This window comes from Leptopilina boulardi, unplaced genomic scaffold (assembly GCF_019393585.1).
Source record: "Leptopilina boulardi isolate dan_hultmark-lab unplaced genomic scaffold, ZJU_Lbou_2.1 LbouV2_165, whole genome shotgun sequence".
Lineage (NCBI taxonomy): Eukaryota > Metazoa > Arthropoda > Insecta > Hymenoptera > Figitidae > Leptopilina > Leptopilina boulardi.
In genome coordinates, this window is record NW_026137713.1 from 2705878 (window position 1) to 2718826 (window position 12949).

General features: G+C 26.2%; 5 protein-coding genes across 7 annotated transcripts in view; 3 read left to right on the forward strand and 2 right to left on the reverse strand.

Annotated features, from left to right (window-relative positions):
* Positions 1 to 475, forward strand: part of LOC127277348 (guanine nucleotide-releasing factor 2) — a 47561-nt gene extending 47086 nt beyond the window's left edge. The window contains exon 18 of the transcript XR_007842360.1: positions 338 to 475. The gene's annotated coding sequence lies outside the window, so the exon portion shown is untranslated. The remainder of the gene's footprint in view (positions 1 to 337) is intronic.
* LOC127277354 (nucleoside diphosphate kinase 6-like) lies at positions 19 to 1147 on the reverse strand. Its single transcript, XM_051298442.1, has 3 exons — positions 806 to 1147; positions 367 to 670; positions 19 to 266 (listed from the first exon to the last, which is right to left on the reverse strand). The coding sequence occupies exons 1-3, from the start codon at positions 881 to 883 to the stop codon at positions 115 to 117; spliced, it is 534 nt and encodes a 177-aa protein (XP_051154399.1). The 5' UTR covers positions 884 to 1147; the 3' UTR covers positions 19 to 114.
* Positions 1148 to 1248: 101 nt separating this feature from the next.
* On the forward strand, positions 1249 to 7099 carry LOC127277347 (uncharacterized). The gene is made up of 10 exons (XM_051298429.1): positions 1249 to 1476; positions 1630 to 1932; positions 1999 to 2244; positions 2314 to 2540; positions 2614 to 2851; positions 2921 to 3133; positions 3210 to 4689; positions 4765 to 5396; positions 5613 to 5725; positions 5795 to 7099. The coding sequence occupies exons 1-10, from the start codon at positions 1351 to 1353 to the stop codon at positions 6792 to 6794; spliced, it is 4578 nt and encodes a 1525-aa protein (XP_051154386.1). The 5' UTR covers positions 1249 to 1350; the 3' UTR covers positions 6795 to 7099.
* Positions 7100 to 8404: 1305 nt separating this feature from the next.
* LOC127277190 (uncharacterized) lies at positions 8405 to 11029 on the forward strand. 3 transcript variants are annotated; one of them, XM_051298070.1, is made up of 6 exons: positions 8405 to 8487; positions 8908 to 9244; positions 9602 to 10102; positions 10195 to 10283; positions 10355 to 10576; positions 10710 to 11029. In XM_051298070.1, the coding sequence occupies exons 2-6, from the start codon at positions 9122 to 9124 to the stop codon at positions 10981 to 10983; spliced, it is 1209 nt and encodes a 402-aa protein (XP_051154027.1). In that variant the 5' UTR covers positions 8405 to 8487; positions 8908 to 9121; the 3' UTR covers positions 10984 to 11029. The 3 variants fall into 3 exon arrangements, with proteins under 3 accessions (XP_051154027.1, XP_051154026.1, XP_051154028.1); XM_051298069.1 differs by having other exon boundaries at positions 8471 to 8568; XM_051298071.1 differs by having other exon boundaries at positions 8480 to 8551.
* Positions 11030 to 11307: 278 nt separating this feature from the next.
* On the reverse strand, positions 11308 to 12896 carry LOC127277193 (DNA-directed RNA polymerase II subunit RPB7). Its single transcript, XM_051298074.1, has 7 exons — positions 12742 to 12896; positions 12543 to 12652; positions 12191 to 12350; positions 12064 to 12114; positions 11854 to 11991; positions 11735 to 11768; positions 11308 to 11631 (listed from the first exon to the last, which is right to left on the reverse strand). Exons 1-7 carry the CDS (start codon positions 12751 to 12753, stop codon positions 11615 to 11617), a joined length of 522 nt encoding a protein of 173 aa, XP_051154031.1. The 5' UTR covers positions 12754 to 12896; the 3' UTR covers positions 11308 to 11614.
* Positions 12897 to 12949: the final 53 nt, after the last annotated feature.

Here is a 12949-nt window from a genome sequence, read left to right on the forward strand (position 1 = left end):
TTTCCTGATGGAAACAAGCATTTGTTTAAAAATTATTTACAATAAACTTTTAATTTATAATAAATATTAAAATAGAACCTATGGCACAAGTGGGTTATTTAATTACTTTTGTTATCACAAACTTTTATTAATTGTGTGAACAAATGTTGTAGGATCAAGGTCGAGTTTACCAAAAATGTAATGATCCTCTTCAGTTTCGTACCATTTTTGAATATCAAAATCTTTGAAGAAAATTGCAATTTCCCTTTCAGCTGAATCTTTAGAATCTGCGATTAAAATGGTATAAGTTTTTTTATTTACAATAAAAATAAATTATGTTTCTTTTTTTTCTTTACAGATTTTTGATATTAGAATTTTGGAAAATACCTGATCCATGCGCAGCATTTCTAGTGTCTGAGAGACCAAATGTTCCTCTTATTGAATCAGGATCGGAAAATTGAGCTTTATAAACTTTCGTTGGTCCTAATAATTTTCTCCAACGTGCTATTGCATCGTGTCCTGCCAAAATATGTACATCCGATGGTCCACTCGTCATAAAAGTGAGTAAACGATTGTAAAAAAATTTTCCTTTATGATCAGCATAAAAAAGTGACGCTTCATTTTCACTAATTACAATTCTTTGCGATTTTATTACTTTAAAATCATTTTTAATTATTACATCTCGTATACTCTAAAAAATTTATAATATTAATATCAAATTTTTAAATTCGTTAAACTATTTTTATTTAATTAAACATTTTTATTAAAATTTATTGCAAAGTTTTTTTTTTTTAAATAAAATGTTTGACTGTCAAAATAAAAGTACCTGCAGAGCGAATGGAGATTTTATAACGTGAGGTTTTAGAATAGCAAGCGTTAATTCTAACGCTCGTTTCGACTTCATGGCAACATTTTTCTAATTAAGTGTTAATTAGATAAAATTTCATTAAACATTTTTATTAATTTTTTTTTATATACCAACTTTACCGTGCCATGTGTGCTATTAAACATAACCTTTCACTGATAATTTTAAATAAAATTAATAATCCTCCTTCGACACATAGATAAATACCTAATTTCGTATTTATTATTATTTTTTCAAATAAAATTTACCTTTTGTTTTAAATACAATTTATTATTTTGTTTTATAAAAATTAAAGGCGCTTATAAACAAACTAGTTTTCTCATGTTGGTAGAAGTGAAAAATTTAACTTTTTGTTATCTTAGGTTGGCATTGGGGCTCATTTCATATATCAGTATGTAGCCATCTTCACGGACTACTTCTTGTCAGTTACAAGTTTATATCTTTGTTTACTAAAGAAAAAAGCATATTATTAACTGTGTAATAATTTTTTTTAACAAAAAAGAAATATGTCAATAAATGTGACTGTCAACGGTAATCCGGTGAATATACGAAAAGGACGAATGTTTCTGTCAGATTTGGATCAAATCAAGAAAAATGAACGCGATCGTCGAAGGAGGTTACGTGTCGAACAGGTGGAGATTACATTCTTTTTATTTTAAATTATTTACAATTAAACTCAAAACAAATCTTTTTTTAAATAACCTTTAATTAAAAACATTCTTAATTTCAAATTTTTATTAAAAATAATATATAATTATTTTTAACATATATATATTTTATTATAGGTTCGACAGCAATCAAAAGAAATATCAAATAGACTCTTGGAACGTGCAAAAAATGCAACACAAAAAGAATTGAGTCGTCTTGAAAAGGATGGCAAATCAGAGCTTAAGCAGATACACGATAGAAAAATAATGGATATGCAACAAAAATATCATGAAGATATGGAGGATATAGGTCAAGCTCATTTAGCAGCAACACTTCAACCTGATGTTAATGCAATTATTGAAGCGGAAGCAAGAAGAAATAGAGCTATTGCACTTCAAAGAGGAAAAGAAGCAGCACAAAAATTAAAGGACGCTGAAATGGTAAAAAAAAATTAATAAATGTAATATAGAAGACCTATTTAATTAAATAAAAAATTTAATTTTCAGAGAGAAGATGCTCGTTTATTACAACAGGAGAGAATAAAAAAAATACGTGAGAAGGAAAATTCACGTGCTGCAGCTGTTGTTGAAAAATCAAAGCAAAATAATGATGAAAAATTAATTTCTGAGACATGTCACAGTGACGATGCAATAATTGAAATTGTAGACGATAAAAATTTGAAAAAAACAAAAATCATTAAATCTCCATCTAAAAAATCACCTATCAAAGTTGTGACAAAATCAAATGTCAAGGTTTGTATTTGAATTAATTTTCTTAAAATAAAATTTATTAATATTTCATTTCTTTTTTTTTTTTTTAAGGTGATTGCAAATCATTCAAAATTAAAAAGTCACACTGGCTCTACCGAAACGCGGCGAAAAAATAAGGAAAAAGAAGAGAGAAGACATTTTGAAAAATTAAGAACTCGGGATGCAAATTCTTCTAATGTTTCACAAATAGCGACAAATCCCGATTCTGATATTGAAGAAATCGAAGAAAATTCCTCTAATAAAAATATTCCATCGACAAAATCTAGTAAATTTTCAAGGTATTTTTTATATTCTCATTTTTAAGAAAATTTAATTTTTGAAAAGAATTTAGTATTATTTTCTTATTTTTAGATATAATCCAGAGGATTATATTCATAAATCAATCGATTCCAGTAGCACTAGTAGCTCAAGTTCGATAAGTGAAGATTCTTCTTATTTTTCTGATGCTGCGGATCCTGTTATAAAAAGAAATCCAAAATTTAAAACCCCCGAGAAAAGCAAAGTTCAACTCTATGATCACAATACTAGGCAGAAAAATGCTTACGATAGACCTGCGGGAATTGTTCAACGAATTGACTTTACAAATGAGGTTTTTTTTCAAATAGAATTATTTACAACTAGTATTATCGAAGTTTACTGAAAATCCTTTTTTTTACAGCCAAACGCAGAAGACTTGGCTCGAGAAGTTGTCGAATCAGAAATTGCAAATGCCGAATTATTAAAAAAGCAAAAAACAAATGCCGATCGTCGTGGACAAGATGCATTGCTTCGAGAGAAAATTCGTCGCGATTATCAAAATATGATGCAAAATTTAGAGCATTTATCGCGCGAGGAACGTAAATTGAAAGCCAGTCAAATTCACGAACCACCTGTAATTATTCTCATAAATTTCCTCTTTTTTTTTTCTTTTTCGAATTCTTTGATCTTTGAAAAAAATTTTTTTTCAGAATCTACATATGTCACCAAATCGACGAAAAGAAATGCAAAATAAACGTCAGAGAAAAATGAATCGTGCATTGGAGGGAATTTTACGAACCACTGACGATCCACCTTATACATTAACGGAAAAAATTGTTACCCTAAAACCACAAGACGATAATGATGATATACAATTTCAGCCAAATGCTTCTTGGCAAGATTCACCATTTAAAAATCCCACACCACCTCGATCACCCGAATTAAAAGATAGTTTCGATGAATTATCACGCGAGGAACAAATTCTCGAACTATTGCAAAAAGTCGAAAGACAAAAGAGAATTTTACTTCGTGAATTTGGTGCTAATCTACCACAGGATGTATTCACTCAACAAAAACCGCCATCGATTGAAAAAAATCATTCACCTGAAATTCAAGTAATAAATATGTCAACACAACAGGAAATACCAAAAATCATCGAGAAATTGAAAACTAAATCCGAAATTGCTGTACAAACATCAACAATTGAAGAAACTGCCGAGGATAAAGGTGTACAAGTTGAATTAATTCAAGAAATTGAAAATATTGAAAATCAACCAAAAATCCATCCACTCGAACCAATTGTCAAAATTGTTACACCTGAAATTGATGACACCAGCAGTGGATCGTCAATAATCACCGATCTTGTAATAAATTTCGATAAAAAACAAGTCCAAGTAACGCCAAAGAGAAAAAAGAAAGGGACATTAAAAATTTCACGTAAATCATCACCGCTAACATCATCTAAATCACGTTCCGTTAATAAATCAACGCCGATAAAAAAACAATTTTCAAAATCACCATCAAAATTACCAAAAAAATCGCCAATAAAAAATCAAGAAACAAAACAACAACAATTTGAAATCGATACTATTGATTCAAGTACAGAGAGTTCGCAAATTTATTCAACGCCTAAAATTGATGATTCAGGTAAAATTTATCGTATTCATTCGCGATCAATGAAAAAAACAATAAGAATTCGTGACGCCTCCGATACAACATCAACATCATATGCGAGTCCACCAAATGCACAAGCAGCTGCTCTTTTAAATCAAAACAATTTCACTGATATGACACCAATTTTAGAATTATTAGATTCACATGCAATTGATGCGTTACATGTTCGTAAATCACAAATAAGTCCCGTATCAACGCCCGAAACACCATCGCCAAGAACAATTAAATTACCATCAAATATTCCTAATCCAGAAAAAATAAGTAAAATGTTAAAATTTATCGATATTGATAATAAAAAATCGCAAAGAGAAGAAAATAATTTTACAAAAAATTCACAAAAATCAATGCAAACATGTCAATGCAAAAATCCAAATTGTAAAATGCATTATAATGAAACTGATAATTTGAAAAATTGTCCCGAAATACAAAAATTATACGAAGAATTGGAAAATGTTTGCGCTGAGAGAATTGCTTCGTTGACGGATCTTATTAAAAAATTGCGAAACGAACCTAAAAGTGAGTATTATTTTTGTTTTAATTTTATTTTGAAATTTTTGTAAATTTAGTAAGTATTTCAATATTTTTTTTTAGTTCTTCCAGCGGGAGCTGATTTTACTCTACTATCACCGCAGGATAAAATAAATCTTCAATTATCAACGAGTAGTATTCCACGTGATTTAAAAGATGTTCGTAATTTAGTGGAAAATGTCGAGGCAATTAATAATCAATTGGCAAGAACATTACAAGAATCACGAAGAATTATTGCCGGCGAAGGAATTGATTTACCAAAACCACCATTGTCTTATTCACAAATACAAAAATCACCCGATATCAGTGATTCAAAATCAAAAGAAGAATCCACATCATCAAGTAATGAAGAAGATGATAATGATAGAATTGAAAAATTAAAACCAAAAATTGTTAGCGAAGAAACGGTAAAATTAAATTTGGATAAATTTCGTATTTTTCAAAATCCAAAATTAGAAAACAAAATTAATGATCCCGATAAACAATCGGGACACGATGATATTGTTGAAAAAATTTCCAACGAAATTTTACAACAAAGTAAAAGTGTCGATAAATCATCAGGTTTTGTGACACTCGATTCATTTAAAGAAACTGACAGTTATTTAGCAATGAAGGAGGAATTTGATTTTCGTGATTTTGATTCCTCTGAGGAGCAAAATAACGTTTCTGAACAAAAGACATCTTCAAGTCCCAAGGTAAATTTACAATCTCTAATCTATAGAATTTGACAATTTTTTAAAATTAAAACTAAAAATAACTTAAATTTAGGTACGAAAAAAGTAAAAAGGATTGTAAAAATGATCGTTAATTGTAATAATTCAAGAGCTATCAACCGCCTAAAGGTGTTTCTTTTCAATTTCTTTCAATTTTAATCAACTAATTTGGAAATTAAAAATTTTTTCTTTTTACAGAAAAAAGATGATTTTATTCCAATATTGGCAGGAATTCCTAAAACTCCACGAGCATTGCCAAATTTAAATAACAGGGGACGTCCACCTGTTACATTAACCAGCGGTCATTACAGGTAAAATTAAATTTAAAAAAAATATATTAAAAAAAAAAAGAAAATTTTAATAAAAATTGAAATTTTTAGATCACCCGCTCATGAGCTTTCGACAATCGTTGAATTTGACACACCGGATACGGCAGACAGAAGTCAAATTAGCGGGAAAATATCACCGTCAAAGGCAAAAAGAAATCTCACAAATGACATAACATCAGTGAGTCCTTCTAAAAAATCTACCTTAAAAAAACCCTTAGATCTATTTAATATTCCAAAAAATAACATTAAACCTTCCGTTCATGTTGCTCCATTACCAAGTCATCGAACACCCGAACAAACACCTAAACGTTCACAAATTCAAAAATCATCAATTCAATTATTTCCCGGCAAAGAAAAACCATTCGATGCCTTTGCATTGCCAAATGAAAATGAAAGTCATTCATCGTATTCATCCGAAATTAAAAAAATTGCAATTTCAAAATATGACGAAAATAATTCATCAATATTAAATATTTTATCAAACACACAAAATGAGCAATTTTTTAAAAAAATCAGTTCAACAAGTTCAAATAGTTTTTCACCATTATCGGGAATTTCGGAAATAATTAGTACACCATCGTCGGATTTTTTAAAATGTCCATCATCACCTGAGGAAATGGAGAGAACTTTAAAAAAATTTGGTCTTGGTTGGGCATTAACAACATTGAAAAAAACACGTGAAGCATCAGCATTAAGTTCATCGTCAAATTCAGATGTGACACCAATAATGACAGCGAGAAAAATTATATCACCAATTAAGAGGCAAGCGGAGAATCTTTATTTATATGGTTTACCTGATTTTAGTGATGTATCATCGATATCAGTTAAAGAAGCAAGTAAAAGTACCGAACGTGCTGTACTATTAAAAGGACGTACATCAACACCAAATATGATACATTCAAATTCTGATGATAAATCAAGTACAACGACAATAAATTCATCTTGTATTAGTCTACGTGATCCTAACGATAGTTTAATTGCTCCAAATTTATTTCTTTCCCATGGAAAGAAAAAGAATAATAATAGAGGAAAATTAACGAAACATCTATGATGTTGATTTTTTTAAAATAAATTCTTAGAAAAAACGGTAAAATATGAATTTTACCGTTTTTAATTTTGATAATCTTCACAAAAAAGTGAGAAACTTTTTAAATAGGAAGAAATGTGTTCATTATTGACGTAAATTTTTAATTAAATATTATATATATATATATACTGTTTTGAGCTCGCGAAAATTTATTTAAGGTTCAAATTTATATAAATATATATCAGTTTGTAGATCAAATTGATCTAAATTTTGTGCCTTTTAAGAATTTTCGATTTATTATAATTATGCCATTCGACCTTGTTAATAATCTGTACACTATATTAAATAAAATATTTTTAATACAAAAAAATTTATAATTATTATTAAGATTAGAAAATGCAATATTGAATTTATTACAAAAATTAATACAATACTTAATTATTTTAAGTTTAATTAAATTATTTTTTTTTTTTTATAAAAAAGGAGAAAGTTTAATAAACAGAACAAAAATTAAATAACTTTTGTATTAATTATACCCTAAATCTGCTTTGACACTTTAACTTTTTTGATATATAATTTTTAATAAAATTACATATTTGTATGGAAATAAAATATTTTTTAATTTAAAATAAAAAATTACTCTTATATTTTTTACTGATAATAATTTATTTTTATTAATTATTTTATGTTTAATTAAATTATTATTTTTTTTTATTCAAAAGAAGAAAATTTAATAAACAGAACGAAAATTAAATAACTTTTGTATCAATTATACCCTAAATCTTCTTTGACAGTTTAACTTTTTTTGATATATAATTATAATATATAATAGTTATTAAATATTTTTTAATTTAAATTAAAGAATTACTTTTATATTTTTTACTGATAATAATTTATTTTTATACGATAGTTAATTATTTTGTTTAATTAAATTATTTTATTTTGACACTTGCTATTTTTGAGGTTAAATAATAAAAGTTTACATTTATTTGTAAAAGAATAATGATATATTTATTAAATTTTTTGTTAACCTCACTATTTTAGACATTTTTAGTTAATTTAACACTTATTTAATTAATCATAATTATTTGATAATTAGTATACAATAATTATTATTTTGACATATAAAGAATAAACCAATATTCCAAAAGATATAGTTAACCTCACTATTTTAGATATTTTTAATTAATTTTCCTATTAATCCATATTTATAATTAATGAATTAATATTTATTTATATAATTAATAATAATTATTACAATAATTATTATTTTGACAGATGATATTAACCTATAAATATATAGGAAATTGTATTTACTTTTCGTGCCACTTCTTATTTTGTTTATACATACGCGCCTAATACGTTATAGGAATTACCGACGCATTTTCATTCAAAATTTGAAATATTCGCACCAGGAGCACATGATGTGCGAGGAAGTGGCACAGCGGTAGCCAATCAGAATGCTGCTTAAATATACTATCCAATACATAAGAATGTGCCACCTCTGTTTGCGGCTGCTGCTCCTAATACTTTCAATTAGCATTTGAAAAATCACAAAGGAGCGTTCTGATTGGCTGACGTCGTGCCACTTCTTCGCACATCGTGTGCTCCTAATACGAATCTTTCAAATTTCGAATGAAAATGTGCCTGTAATTCCTATATTATATTAGGAGCGTATATATAACCAAAATAAGAAGTGGCACGAAATTGAATAGAGGTTAGAAATAACTGTCAAAGTGTTAATTAATAATTAATCAATTAATTGTTAATAATTAAATGAAGTAATTATTGTTTATCGGTAAATTTAAATAAAAATAATATAAAATTATTAAATAATATAATAAAATACAGGTTAAAGAGTATAAATAATAAAAATACAGTTTAAAATTTTTAAAAAATACTAATTGTGAAAATAAAAAATTTAATTATTCCTATGAAATAATAACTATTAATTAATGAAAAATTTATTTTAAAAGATTACAAAAGAACATTATTTTAATTTACAGTAATTTTTTTGTGTAAATAAGTAAATTACTATTATAAATAATAAAAAGTCAAGAAGATCTGATTCTAATTGTTTACAATTTTTTGTTTAAAATTATTTTTATTAATTGTTGTTTAACTTTTAAATTTTCAGCAGTATCATTGAATGTCATCTATGAACATATAAATTAAAGACGATGATTTAGAAACGTTGTTTACCGTTCGTGAGTAATATCGACCGTTTAAAAAAAGGTGAAAAATCATGGCGCTTGAGTGTGCTCCGCAATTAATAAAAAAATTGTGAATTACAAATATAAGAAGTTTATCAAAAAGTTTTGCAATTTTGTTGATTTATCAATATATTAAAAATGTCTCAATGTTTTAGAACAATATCTTATAAATTTCCACCATTTATTGGCACGAAAAAACAAGTCTCACAAATGAGCCGACAGCTGCCAAAACACATAAAATGTTCAACATTTTTGGAAGAGGTAAAGTTAATTTTTATTTATTATTAGAAATTTTTTATTCGACTTAACAATTTACATCAATAAGTATCTATCATTTTAAATTTATCAATAATCTTGACGTTCTATCAATGTTATTTTAATTAATCATTCAGAACCACGTTGCATATAACCTCAAAAGCCTTACATAATATCAATAATACGTCCTATTTATCAGTTTGCAAATTAATCTTAATTAATTTAATTGTTAATTAGAATATATTTTAATTTTCCAATAACCTATACTGTAATTAAGTTACTTAAATAATGTTTTATTCACATTTTTTTTTTTTAATTAATTTTATAAACAAAAATATAATTGTAAATAAATTTATTTTTCAGTTTTTTGGAACACGAAACATTTTAAATTCACAAACGTTACGAGATGTATCGAATGAAATTATTCTACCTTATCTTGCATTTAAAAATAAAATTGTCTCGTCACTGGATATTCCTCCTCGAGAGAATCTCATTTCTTTGAGAGATAATGTCAGAAAAGATGTGAGACAAGTAAAATATAAAGACCTTCGTAGACATCATCTTTCAAATGTGAAATCCATTGATTTTTTACTCGAGGAAAATTGGAGGATTAGACAAAAATTTTCGAAAATTACACGAAAACACAATAAAGATGGAAATGTGATTCTTTATGACAAATTTTCCATCATTAATAATGATTTGCATATTAATAAAATTATTTCACCAGATAAAAATAATTCCGAAATTGTTTTTATGAGTGGAGGAAATAATCTACAGACAGAAAATGAAAAAAATGTCTCTAATGTTAATGAAACACCGAGTCAAGAGAAACTTGAAATTATTTTTAATAAATTGAAAAAAGAAGTAAATTTTTTAATTAAAAATTTAAAAAAAAACATACAATTTTATTATAATTATTAATAATCAAAAATTCGTAATAATTTTTTTTTTTTCAGCTACCACTTCTATTTATCAGAACATTAGATTATAGAATATACCATAAAGATTTTGTATTTGAAAACAATATTCGAGGAACAAGAACGACGTAAGTTTTGTCATGAAAATATATTACATATTATAAATTAATAAAAAAATTAATTAATTTTATATTTATAGAGGAATTTTTCCTTACGTGAGACAAATTGCTTTATTAAGAACTCTTGGACATATAAAATTTGCATACGTTAAATTTGATATATTAAAAATGACTATGCACCCAGAGGATAACAGCATAAAAATTCGTTGGCGCATTAATGGATTGCCAGGATATAAAATTTTACTAATGTTTTGGAAATTCAATGTTTTCAAAATTCAGGAATCTAAAAAGCTCCAAGAATCGTAAGTTTTCATTGAAAAATCAACTTTTTTTAACCGTTTGTTTTTTCAATAATTATTTCTTCTTAGTATACCTTAAAAGATTTAGAATAATAAATTATGTTGAAATTTTAAAAAAATATTAAAAATTTTACAGATGGTACGATGGATTTTCGACATTTTATGTTGGAGCTGATGGATTAATTGTGAAACACATAGCCGATAAAATGATGCCAGATCAAGAGAAGACGCCGGTGAAGAAGGAAGAATCAGTTCCAGTTGCAGCCAAATTAACATTATTTTCAAATGTAAAAAATATTAAACAACTATTGCCAGATGTGGCAATTCTATTTTCTAACATTGGCAAAGTATTATCATACAATGGACGAAAATGGACATTTTTTGAGAAAATTGCATTTAAAATGAAATGAGGTACACACAATGAATATTTATATAATAGAGAAAATTAAATACGCAGATCTTTTTTATTATTCACATGAAAAAACAAAATTTCAATTTGCAAGATAAGCTTAAGTAGTACAAAAAAAAATGAAACTAGTAAATAATCGAGTCCACTTTTGCATTTTCAATATACATTTTTAAATATGACTTATATCGAGTTTCAAGTTCATGTTTTATATATCATTTATTTTGTCAATATTTTAAATTTAAAAAAGATTGATTTTTTTTTTTTTGTAAAAAAAACTTTATGCACTTGATTTTTTTAAAATTAAGAACTGATAATATAAATAAAAGAAGATATTGATATGTACATTTAATTAATATTTCAAAGAAAGCGATCGATAAAATAATCGAAATCACTCATACATAAGCACACGCTTTACATTTAAAAAAAAATTTTTGTTTCTTTTCAATTATTTTAGAAAATACATGTTAAATGATTGTTGTATTAATTACCACATTAAAGATTTAGTTGTACATAAACCTAAAGTATTTTTTAAAATAAAGTTATTATTAATAAAAAAATATATATATATAAATAGTATAAAATTTCACTCTTCAGTCAATGGAATTAATTGTCGAGTAAATTATTTTTCTTCATTAATTGCAAGTTAAACCTGTAAAACAGAATTATTTCAATATTAATAAAAGAAATTATAATAATAATTATTAGAAAAAATGAAGAAACTTGAGTTTTTAAAATTAAAATTAATGAATTACCTAAGTAGTCGTCCATGAGCGTTCCAATGGCAAACTGAAAGAAAAATAACCGTATTAATTCACACAAAATTTAAATTAAATAATAAGCATTTTTTTTTTTGTTGTTGTGAAATAATTACAATTCCATTGGCATCAACTCTCGTTCCAACTATTTTTATTCGAATTTCATCGTCAGCTTGTATAACGACGTCTTCTTCTTTCGATTTGTAACATGGTGGATTGATATTTGGACAAAATTGCATTTCCGATGGAATTGACTGAAAATATTTTCAATTATTTTAAAAAATTCAGGTAATTTTTGAAAATTTAATTATTTTCTTTTAACATACGTGATGTGAAATAAAACACGTCAAGGGTCCAATTTCAGCAAACAATCCAACCTGAAAAATATATTATACTGATTATCTTCTAAAAAACAAATAATATTATTTCCTTTTTTTTAAAAACTGCAATTACCTTATTAACTTGAACCACAATTCCATCGAGAACTTGACCTTTAAATGGTCGAAAAACAATAGCTTTGTATTTTACAGGATAAAGTACAAAACCTTGACCTGGCTGAATGATACCAGCACCTATATTATCGATTGATGTCACAGCAATCACAAAACCATATCTGAAATTATTTTATTCCATTCAGTAAATTAAATAAATAAAATTAGTTAAAATATATTTTAAAAGAAAAATTGCTTAGTTAGTATTAAATAATAACAAAACACAGTCTTTATAATTAACATTCTCAATAATTCAATATAAACAAAAGAATATCGGGCTTTAAAATTAAAAAATTATGCAAATTTTTACTTACTTTCCATTACAAGTTCCTTCAACTTCTGTATAAAGTTTTTGTTTCACTGTATCCAATAAATGTGGTCCAAAATAACGAGGATGCAACAAAATATCATGATCCATCGGTATCTGTTTGAGGTTAGGAATTTTCAGTTACATATACTTTAATCGAAAAGGATAATCAAGATACGAATTTTATAATTAAAAATTCAACTTACGTGATAAAACATCTTGTCAATTATATTTTAATTCACAAATTTAAATGAAATCAATGAATTAAATACAATTAATTTAATTTTATTTCGGAGTAATATTATGGAAAATTTATATGGTGAAAAAGGACAACAAGCGATACTAGCGCCTCTATGATGAAAATAATCAACGCCATATCCCCGGGTGAACCAATCAGCTGCTCGGTAAACCATC

What these genes read in the sequence shown, in the direction of transcription:
- LOC127277347 (XM_051298429.1), top strand. Translation starts at nt 1,351, where the DNA reads ATGTCAATAAATGTGACTGTCAACGGTAATCCGGTGAATATACGAAAA. An exon ending in GTCAAATTCACGAACCACCT is followed by an intron (nt 3,134 to 3,209) that starts GTAATTATTCTC and finishes ATTTTTTTTCAG; the next exon opens with AATCTACATATGTCACCAAA. An exon ending in ATTGCGAAACGAACCTAAAA is followed by an intron (nt 4,690 to 4,764) that starts GTGAGTATTATT and finishes ATTTTTTTTTAG; the next exon opens with TTCTTCCAGCGGGAGCTGAT.
- LOC127277193 (XM_051298074.1), bottom strand. An exon ending in TTGTGGTTCAAGTTAATAAG is followed by an intron (nt 12,115 to 12,190) that starts GTAATTGCAGTT and finishes TATATTTTTCAG; the next exon opens with GTTGGATTGTTTGCTGAAAT. An exon ending in GAGTTGATGCCAATGGAATT is followed by an intron (nt 11,769 to 11,853) that starts GTAATTATTTCA and finishes TTTTTCTTTCAG; the next exon opens with TTTGCCATTGGAACGCTCAT.
- LOC127277190 (XM_051298070.1), top strand. Translation starts at nt 9,122, where the DNA reads ATGTCTCAATGTTTTAGAACAATATCTTATAAATTTCCACCATTTATT. An exon ending in GTTCAACATTTTTGGAAGAG is followed by an intron (nt 9,245 to 9,601) that starts GTAAAGTTAATT and finishes TTTATTTTTCAG; the next exon opens with TTTTTTGGAACACGAAACAT. An exon ending in TTAATAAATTGAAAAAAGAA is followed by an intron (nt 10,103 to 10,194) that starts GTAAATTTTTTA and finishes TTTTTTTTTCAG; the next exon opens with CTACCACTTCTATTTATCAG.
- LOC127277354 (XM_051298442.1), bottom strand. Translation starts at nt 883, where the DNA reads ATGAAGTCGAAACGAGCGTTAGAATTAACGCTTGCTATTCTAAAACCT. An exon ending in AATCTCCATTCGCTCTGCAG is followed by an intron (nt 671 to 805) that starts GTACTTTTATTT and finishes TAAATTTTTTAG; the next exon opens with AGTATACGAGATGTAATAAT. An exon ending in AAATGCTGCGCATGGATCAG is followed by an intron (nt 267 to 366) that starts GTATTTTCCAAA and finishes TTTTAATCGCAG; the next exon opens with ATTCTAAAGATTCAGCTGAA.